This window comes from Camelina sativa, chromosome 8 (genome assembly GCF_000633955.1).
Source record: "Camelina sativa cultivar DH55 chromosome 8, Cs, whole genome shotgun sequence".
NCBI lineage: Eukaryota > Viridiplantae > Streptophyta > Magnoliopsida > Brassicales > Brassicaceae > Camelina > Camelina sativa.
This window is the reverse complement of record NC_025692.1, coordinates 229,095-238,263: the sequence shown is the minus strand read 5'-3', so window position 1 is coordinate 238,263 and position 9,169 is coordinate 229,095. Positions and strand designations below refer to the sequence as shown.

General features: G+C 40.1%; 3 protein-coding genes across 6 annotated transcripts in view; 2 read left to right on the top strand and 1 right to left on the bottom strand.

The window, feature by feature from the left end:
• Positions 1–2,060, top strand: part of LOC104705302 (probable glycerol-3-phosphate acyltransferase 8) — a 4,646-nt gene extending 2,586 nt beyond the window's left edge. Inside the window, exons 3-5 of one of the 2 annotated variants that reach the window (XM_010421278.2) lie at positions 3–205; positions 853–1,327; positions 1,425–2,060. In XM_010421278.2, the coding sequence (XP_010419580.1) occupies positions 3–205; positions 853–1,327; positions 1,425–1,828 (1,082 nt within the window). In that variant the 3' untranslated portion in view covers positions 1,829–2,060. The remainder of the gene's footprint in view (positions 1–2; positions 206–852; positions 1,328–1,424) is intronic. The other variant, XM_019228341.1, reaches the window with a different exon arrangement.
• Positions 4,131–7,916, top strand: LOC104705300 (ascorbate transporter, chloroplastic-like). Its single transcript, XM_010421274.2, has 12 exons — positions 4,131–4,452; positions 4,828–4,896; positions 4,988–5,361; positions 5,462–5,569; positions 5,652–5,807; positions 5,899–6,114; positions 6,211–6,420; positions 6,518–6,655; positions 6,821–6,922; positions 7,200–7,265; positions 7,351–7,435; positions 7,627–7,916. Exons 1-12 carry the CDS (start codon positions 4,398–4,400, stop codon positions 7,722–7,724), a joined length of 1,677 nt encoding a protein of 558 aa, XP_010419576.1. The 5' UTR covers positions 4,131–4,397; the 3' UTR covers positions 7,725–7,916.
• Positions 7,965–9,169, bottom strand: part of LOC104705301 (cytochrome P450 86A2) — a 3,552-nt gene continuing 2,347 nt past the window's right edge. Inside the window, exon 3 of one of the 3 annotated variants that reach the window (XM_010421277.2) lies at positions 7,965–9,130. In XM_010421277.2, coding sequence (XP_010419579.1) covers positions 8,183–9,130 — 948 coding nt within the window. In that variant the 3' untranslated portion in view covers positions 7,965–8,182. Of the gene's footprint in view, positions 9,162–9,169 lie in introns of all 3 variants that reach the window. The other 2 variants (XM_019228205.1, XM_010421275.2) reach the window with 2 other exon arrangements.

Below are 9,169 nucleotides of genomic sequence, written 5' to 3'. Positions count from 1 at the left end.
AGATTATCTTGGAGGAGATAAAGTTTTGGGAACAGAGATTGAAGTCAACCCCAAAACCAACAGAGCCACTGGATTTGTCAAGAAGCCTGGTGTTCTTGTTGGTGATCTTAAGAGGTTAGCCGTTTTGAAAGAGTTTGGCGACGAATCACCCGATCTTGGCCTCGGTGATCGAACCTCCGACCACGATTTCATGTCTATATGCAAGGTACTTTATGTTAATCCGGTGCTAATCTATAATTAATTTTGCATTTCGCACTTTGACTCGAAGTAGTTAACTAAACTTACTTAAGTTCTAGGTTAAGGACATACAATATTACTACATTATTCAGTATTGATTAGATTAGTGTGTGTAGGACAAGTTTTGGAAGTCTTTGCACTTATTTGTGATTACTGTTCGTTAGGTTATTTATTAATCTTGTCGTGTACTATTCATTAACTAGGATAAACAATAGTACTCCATAATTTAACTTGTTGACTTGTTTAGTGTCATTAATTATGTCTACGCGTGAATGAATCTTATAAAAATCATATATATTTTTTATATTTAGTAAGTAATTAGCACGGTTCATAAATGTACCCAAACCTATATCAGCTCTTCACGGGACCCTCTCGATTGATTTTTCTTTTGCTTTCTTCTCCCCCAACCACCTTTACTAGTACCACCAACATTTTGGGGCTGTCCATTTAATGAACACACACTTCAAATAGTTCAGAAAAATATATTTCTTTTTTCTTTTAAAGCTTAGTTTGAATCTTGATTAAACAATTTAGAGACATGTTATATTATCCTCCTAGTAATTTCAGTTGTTATACATCTGAAATGAATAACGCTCTTGGTATAATTAATAACAGAAAGGTTACATGGTACATGCGACCAAGTCAGCCACAACAATTCCAAAAGAACGTTTGAAAAAACGCATAGTCTTCCACGACGGGCGTTTAGTGCAACGTCCAACCCCGTTGAACGCCATTATCGTATACCTCTGGCTTCCCTTTGGTTTCATCCTCTCCATCTTTCGCGTCTACTTCAACCTCCCTTTACCTGAACGCTTTGTCCGTTACACTTACGAGATGCTTGGGATTCGCTTAACCATACGTGGCCACCGTCCTCCGCCTCCGTCCCCGGGAACTCTGGGCAACCTCTATGTCCTTAACCACCGTACGGCACTTGATCCCATCATCGTTGCCATTGCTCTTGGACGCAAGATCAATTGCGTTACTTACAGTGTATCTCGTCTCTCCATTTTGCTTTCTCCTATTCCTGCTGTTGCACTCACCCGTGACCGTGTTGCTGATGCTGCCCGCATGAGAAAACTTCTCGAGAAAGGTACCTAACGTCTTATGTATACGTGCACATTAATCTTAAGAGGAGAATAAAAAATAACAGAGTAGTTGAGATTTTGATATGGTTTGGTGTATTACAGGCGACTTGGTGATATGTCCGGAAGGCACGACGTGCAGAGAAGAGTATCTACTGAGATTTAGCGCTCTATTCGCAGAGCTAAGCGACAGGATCGTGCCAGTAGCGATGAACTGTAAACAAGGAATGTTCAACGGGACGACAGTGAGGGGTGTTAAGTTCTGGGACCCTTACTTCTTCTTCATGAACCCAAGACCGAGCTACGAAGCCACTTTCTTGGATCGCTTGCCTGAAGAAATGACTGTCAAAGGCGGTGGGAAGACTCCGTTTGAGGTGGCCAATTACGTCCAGAAAGTTATCGGCGCTGTATTGGGATTCGAATGCACCGAACTTACCCGCAAGGATAAGTATCTTTTGCTTGGAGGTAATGACGGCAGAGTGGAGTCAATCAACAACTCGAAGAAGTGAAAGTCCCAAAACAAGGGGTTTCTAGTTAATTGCCATTGACTTGGGAGTGAAGCTAGGTCATATACGAATTATCATGTGTCATTTGCTGGATAAAGGGAAAGGTTTATAGTTGAAGATGTATTGGTTATTGTATTTTTCTAAATATATAGACAATTTTATTATATAGATGCCGAAGGGGTGTTTATATTTCTCCAGAAGGCCAAAAGCTATTTTGTGATATGCTTCTTCAGTATATGGGATGAGTATGATGAAAACATCATATATATATATATATATATATATATTTGGGCAGAGATTATATCCAAATAGCCATAATTTTAATGTGAACATAGAAGATGCCATGCTAGTTGCTACTATAAATTCGTCTCCAAATGAGCCGTACGTGTCTAACACAAAGTAAGTACATTGGCTTATTAGATGCTAATCCATGGTTAAATAAAGAGTACAAATTAGGTGTAAGCTTGGTTGCTTTATATGACTATAAAAAACGACAAGTAGTGTGGAAGGAGGTAGTTGTACTCCTGGTGAAGCGGAAGCATTAACTTAACTTACTGTCGTCGAGCACTTGTTGACAGTGAACTATAAATGAAGTCGTATGGATTCTAAAACAGCACTTGATGAAAGCAAGCATATTATTGACAAACACACATCCTCTTTCCATATATCCATCCAGCTAAAGAAAGAAGGAATTAAGAAAGTACTCTTCACAATTAGCAAACAAAGAGAATTCAGAAGCATATAAATTTAGCTAAACCAAACTACATGTATACTCATAAACGAAAGACACATACTTATGGAGGATGTGAAGAATAAAAAAATAAAAATAAAAATAAAAAAAAAGGTGAAGAAATGAAAAACAAGTATCTCTCCCAAGAGTTATACAGATACTGAATCTACAAACGTCATGAATTGATTGGTTAAAAAAATAATAAAAAATAAATAATTAAATTAAAATAAAAGTATTATTATTTAATTCTTTTGACACTCAGATGACAATATAACTAATATAATTGCTCTTAGAGTATTTTCATCTTAGAGATCTTTTGATGAGCATCAAAATAATAAAAATATAAAAATAATTAAAAGTTGAGGAGGGAGATACAATATTTCCGTCCAAACATTAAAAAACACTAAGAGCAAATCCATTGCACATACTCCATAGATGATCAGAAGAATAAAAAAAATAAAAAAAATAAGAAAAATATGGAGAGATGAGAAAAAAGTGTCTCTGCCCCCAAATATTAAGACAGAAGTCTACAACTGTCTTTATTTTATTGGTTGAATATATTAAAAATAATTAAATAACTAAATTAAATTAAAATATTATTAATTAATTCTTTTGACATCCAAATGGATGTATAACCAATGGACTTGCTCTAATGTTGTATATGGGTTTCATCCTGTCTTGATAAGGCCTCCAACTCGGCCCACCCACGAAATAGTCAATATGGCTCTTAGAAACATTGACCGACCAGATCACCGTTATCGGGCCGGCAAAGCTTCTAGAAGGCCCAATAAAGACGGACAGCCCAATAAGCGACAACCCACGAAGAAGCGATCACCGACTAAAGCTTTGAGGCGATACCATATCGATCCCGAGGCAAGAGGATGAAACGTCCCATCAACTATAAATATTGAGGGAGAGACGTGCATAAGGACATAAAATGACTTGGAGCAGGAATCGGAAAATAATTCGGTTCTAACTCTAAGTTTAGTAGTCTAGAGTATACAATTCTGTAATTGGCAGACCGGTTTACATCGGAATACCTTGTAAACTCGCCCGATCTTTGGCAATCTTAAGAAAAGTCATTTGTTTCGTCTTCCTTAATTATTGTTCCTAAGTTAGTAGCAGTACTCGTTCAACACCTAAAACCTCTCTCATACATAAACTGATTGGTTGATTTTTTTTTAAAAAAAAAAACAAAAGTTAAATGAAATAATATTATTATATTTAAAATATTTTTGGAGAACCTTTCAAAGGATTACCGACGGTGGTCGAGAATTACGTCTGTTGACCCCAATCAATACTTGGTATTATTTACATATTGGAATTGTAAGCCCAGTGAAAGCCCAATAGTGACGTGTCAATGTTTTATTCTTGAGAACCTACCCGTCTTTTTCTTTGGATGTGGCAAGGGTGAGGTCATCTTCGGCTGTAACGGCTCAGATATTTTCCACGCCAAGTGCCAATAATACCCTTGGAAGTTTACCAAAGGAAATAGTTAAAGGGGAGAGGGGTAGGTTAGTAATTGGGAGAGCAACGGAGGTTCCAACGAGTAGAAGATGATGTGCCACGGGTCACTTTATCGACCCACCCTTTGCCTCTTCTCTGGTTCCCCATATGGCCACTAGTCTAGTGAGTGATTTTTTCCCGCTTCAGCGTCTCTCTCACTCACTCGGCTTTATCCCCCTCTTCTCTTCTCTTCTCTTCTCTTCTCCTCAGATTTTTTTTTTTCTTTTATTATTCAAAAGCTTCGTTTACTCCGCTTCTATGGAAGAAGCTTAAAAATCTCTCACTTCTTCTAGATCCTTTGATTGAGCTTTCTTTATTCTGAGAAGCAAAGGCAACATGGCCCTCGGTGGCTTGATTTCAAACCGGAACTTTGGTTCCTTCATCGGCTCAGGTATCTCCCTTCTCCTTTGACTTTATTAGCGGTTTCTGGTTGTTTATCGGATTAGTATATATTAGTGGAATCGTCGATAGGCTTTGAGCTTAACCAAAAACTCTCTAGTTCGTTTCTCTATATAGGGAGGCGATATCATTAATGTGTGCATTGCTTTGGTTTTTGTTGAAGTAAAATTTCTCATTCTCATCTTCTCTCTACACTGTCTACAAGTGTGAAGAAGGATTTTAGTGTACCTGAATCATTAGTGTATCATTTTCTTAGTGATACTCAAGACTCTTGTGCAATCGATTCTCATCTACCTTTGGTATCCAAAATCATTGGTGTTTTGGAATCCCAGTTTTGCAGCTAATACTGCCTTCTGTTACTTTGTAGGCAATGGTTGTCAGAGATTAGGCAAAAATTGTGCAGAGGTTTCCAACAGATTTATGCTTTTTCCTAATGGTACCTACTTTCCCATCTTTCAGTGCCCTCTTTTGTTATGCAATTTTATTCAATCTTTTAAGCATTTTTTTTTCTTCTTCAATTGTTGTAGCATTGTGCCGTAATCATCATCAACCATGGAAGATTTTATCTCTTCAACCTAATTTAAAGCCTGAATTTGGGGGACACATGACAAGTTTTGGATCTTTCCTTCAACCAAGATTGGACTCTAGAGTTAGGTTTAGGAGCAGTATCAACGACTGTGGGAATACCAAGATCAACAGATCTCGTGCTTACTACAAATCAGAGGATTCCGATATTACAGATGGAGTTGTTGACTCCCTGCCATCTGCTGATGGTTCAGCTGAAGCTATTTTAGTTGAAGGTAATCTACAGAACACATCTCCGTGGTGGCAGCAGTTTCCTAGACGCTGGGTCATCGTCTTGTTATGCTTTGCGTCGTTTCTTCTGTGCAATATGGACCGTGTAAGTACTACTATGCCCTGCTTATCTTTGTACATATTTGAAGGGTGTGTAAACTTTTACTATACTGTGTCTTTACTTAATGATGAGATGCTTGTGGTAGGTGAACATGAGCATTGCCATTCTTCCCATGTCACAAGAATATAACTGGAGCAGTGCAACTGTTGGCTTAATTCAGTCCTCTTTCTTCTGGGGCTATTTACTTACTCAGGTCAGGAGGTCTATATATGTAATTGTAAGATGTGGTTTGGTATAGAGCTCAAAACCGTGCTCATTTTCTCTTTAATATCTAGATTCTGGGAGGTATATGGGCAGATAAGTTTGGTGGGAAGGTGGTTTTAGGTTTTGGTGTTGTCTGGTGGTCCTTTGCCACAATTATGACTCCTATCGCTGCGAGACTTGGTCTCCCCTTTTTGCTTGTCGTGCGGGCGTTCATGGGCATTGGCGAGGTTGGCCTCTTCTGTATTTCTTTTCTCTTCCTAGACTTGTCTCAGACTTGTACAACTTCTCACTGGCTGATTCTGTCTACCTTTGTTCCAGGGTGTTGCTATGCCTGCTATGAACAACATGCTTTCTAAATGGATCCCTGTCTCAGAGAGAAGCAGATCGCTTGCACTTGTCTATAGTGGCATGTATCTCGGTTCTGTTACAGGATTGGCATTCTCTCCTATGCTAATCCACAAGTTTGGATGGCCATCTGTTTTCTATTCGTTTGGTTCCCTTGGAAGTATATGGTTTATGCTGTGGCTAAAATATGTATGAACTTTCTCCCCATGATAAGAGCCAAGATTCTGATATCTACGAAACTTCCAACAGAACTATTTATTAAAACACTTGTTTGTTTCCTTTCAGGCATATAGCTCTCCCAAGGATGACCCGGACCTAAGTGCAGAAGAAAAGAAGGTCATACTCGGAGGTAGCAAACCACGGGAACCTGTTACTGTTATTCCATGGAAGCTAATACTGTCTAAACCCCCTGTCTGGGCTCTCATAATTTCTCACTTCTGCCATAATTGGGGAACTTTCATACTATTGACATGGATGCCTACATATTACAATCAGGCATGGATCTCAACTTCACTTATATCCTTACGTTTTAATAAGAATAAGAACAAGTAAAAAGAACCCTGTCTATTGTTGGTCTTTGGTCCTGTTGCAGGTCTTGAAGTTCAACCTCACTGAATCTGGGCTCCTATGCGTCTTGCCATGGCTAACCATGGCTATTTTCGCTAATATTGGAGGTTGGATTGCTGATACTCTAGTGAGCAGGGGTCTTTCAATTACAAACGTTCGAAAGGTAAGAAATATACTCTTCTACTAACTCAAAGGCCACACTTGTTATGCTGCTTTCAGTTATAGGGTATGACAACAAAAACTTTATAACAATAGACTATTATCATCATGAATCAGTTAAGGCTACTCCAATTGTTACTTACTGCTAATAAACTGTTCAATGTCGCAGATTATGCAATCAATTGGTTTTTTAGGTCCTGCCTTCTTCCTGAGTCAGCTGAGCCATGTCAAAACTCCAGCAATGGCGGTCCTCTGCATGGCATGCAGTCAGGTATTGGTGTCAAAATATCGTATGATTAAAAGATCCATAGAATTATGCGTATGTGAGTGTACATATTAAGTTTGGAACTGTTAAAAACATGTTTGCCGTTTTTGATTTCACACCGGCCGTGCCGACACAAAGATTGTTCTTCAGAGAGTACAACTATAAAATTGAACATGACTTAAATGCAATGTCGGGCAACTAAAACAGACAGTTGTCTCTCCCTTGGAACCTTATCATGAATTGTGTACAGCTCTGACATAAAGACTTATGTTGTACCCGACAGGGCTCTGATGCATTCTCTCAGTCGGGTCTGTACTCTAATCATCAAGACATTGGCCCACGATACGCTGTAAGATAACATCAAAATTCTCTCTCTGTTGATACACTTTGTCAACAAACTTGTTCGACTTCATTAACTATGCCTTGGATCGCAGGGTGTACTCTTAGGACTTTCAAACACAGCAGGTGTCCTCGCTGGTGTCTTTGGCACTGCAGCTACTGGTTACATCCTCCAACGAGGTATTTTATTAATCTATATCCACATTCTTGCCAATCATACAGACACAGATTTGGGCCATTGATTATGATCTAGGGTGGACGTTGTATGGATATTGTGATTTCTTTTGTGATTTTTATGATCCATTGATATCCTCCTGTGTCTATTATATTATTAACCAACGACTTGCTTTATTTTTGTACCTAATATTTAGGTTCATGGGATGATGTGTTCAAAGTAGCAGTCGCACTGTATCTAATTGGAACTCTGGTCTGGAACTTGTTCGCAACCGGAGAGAAAATTCTCGACTAGACCTGACCGCGGCGAACCAAGTTTATCAAATAGCTGCAGTGAGATTGTGTGCGCAAAGCTTTAACTTTTTTTTTACATCCGCTGCTATCCATTTGATCTGATAGTGAGGTCAAATGTGTGAAAATGGTTCCCTGGTCTGTTTCATAAAGAAACAAGTTTTTTTAAAAAAAACCTGTATTTGTTTCTAGTATATTTTTGGGACTCTTTTAAAGCTTACACAGTTTGATGGGGGAAGGGATAAGAATCAAATTGTAAAAGCTTACATTAGAGAAGAACAACAACCAAAGTATTACATTAGAAGAAAAAAAAAAAAGAGAGTATCTGCTTACAAGTTTGTTTTCATATAAAGATCATCACAACCAAACCAATGTTTTTTTTACCGTTACCCAACAAATCACAAAACCCAAAGGAAAATGTATGTATTTAGTATATTATTTAACCCGAGGAGCTGCATCGCATTACACGGCAACCGCCACAGCCGCATTAACGGCGACGCCTTCACCAATAACGCCGTTGCATACTCCGTTAAGAGCGACGACGTCGTTTCTCTCTTTGGTTACGACGAGACTCTTCATGATCGCTTCCAGATCCCTCTTGTGTACGTTGACCAGAAGTCCGTTCTTCATAAACAAAGTCAACGACATCTTCTGCTCCACCTTGTGTCCCGGCGCCACCGTCAGTCTGTGCCGGAGTAATACCGCCGCCGCTATCGTTTTCATCTGCAGATACGCTAGATCTTTCCCTAGACAGATCCTTGGTCCGGCGTTGAACGCCACGAATCTGTACTGATCGTGGTTCACGAACTTCCCATCTTCCGGCGAGATCCACCTCTCCGGCTTAAATTCCAAGCAATCCTCTCCCCAAGTCGTCTTCATCCTCCCCGCCGCGTATATCGAATAAGTCACCGAGGATCCCGCCGGCACGAAAGTCCCGTCCGGCAAGATATCGTCGTTGACGGCGTGCTTGGAGTCTTCAGGCACCGATGGATAGAGCCTCAACGTCTCGGAGAGCGCCGCCTTGAGGTAAACCAGCCGGTCGACCTCGTCGAACTCCAACGGCTCCGACGTCCACGACGATAAGTCGGTTCCACGTGTCTCGATCAGAACGGAGCAAATCTCGCGGACGATCTTATCCTCGACCGTTGGATGCGTCGTGATCAGCCAGAAGAACCAGCTCAGCGCTACTGATGACGTGTCACGTCCAGCTAGGATAAAATTAAGGACCACGTGTTGGAGAAACGTCGTCTGGCTGTAGGACGGATCTTTCTTCTTCATGAAACGAGAGAGGAGGTCGTCGTGTCTCGGGAGGGACCCACTCTCTTGCTGACTCAGAAATTCTTGCTTACGTGTGTTAATGACAGCATCCAGATACCCATCGATCTCTCCCAAGCTCCGGCTCAAGCTTACCTCTAAGCCGAGCCCAAGCCATTTCTTCAGCCTCCATAG

What these genes read in the sequence shown, in the direction of transcription:
- LOC104705300 (XM_010421274.2), top strand. Translation starts at nt 4,398, where the DNA reads ATGGCCCTCGGTGGCTTGATTTCAAACCGGAACTTTGGTTCCTTCATC. An exon ending in ATTTATGCTTTTTCCTAATG is followed by an intron (nt 4,897 to 4,987) that starts GTACCTACTTTC and finishes CAATTGTTGTAG; the next exon opens with CATTGTGCCGTAATCATCAT. An exon ending in TTATGCTGTGGCTAAAATAT is followed by an intron (nt 6,115 to 6,210) that starts GTATGAACTTTC and finishes GTTTCCTTTCAG; the next exon opens with GCATATAGCTCTCCCAAGGA.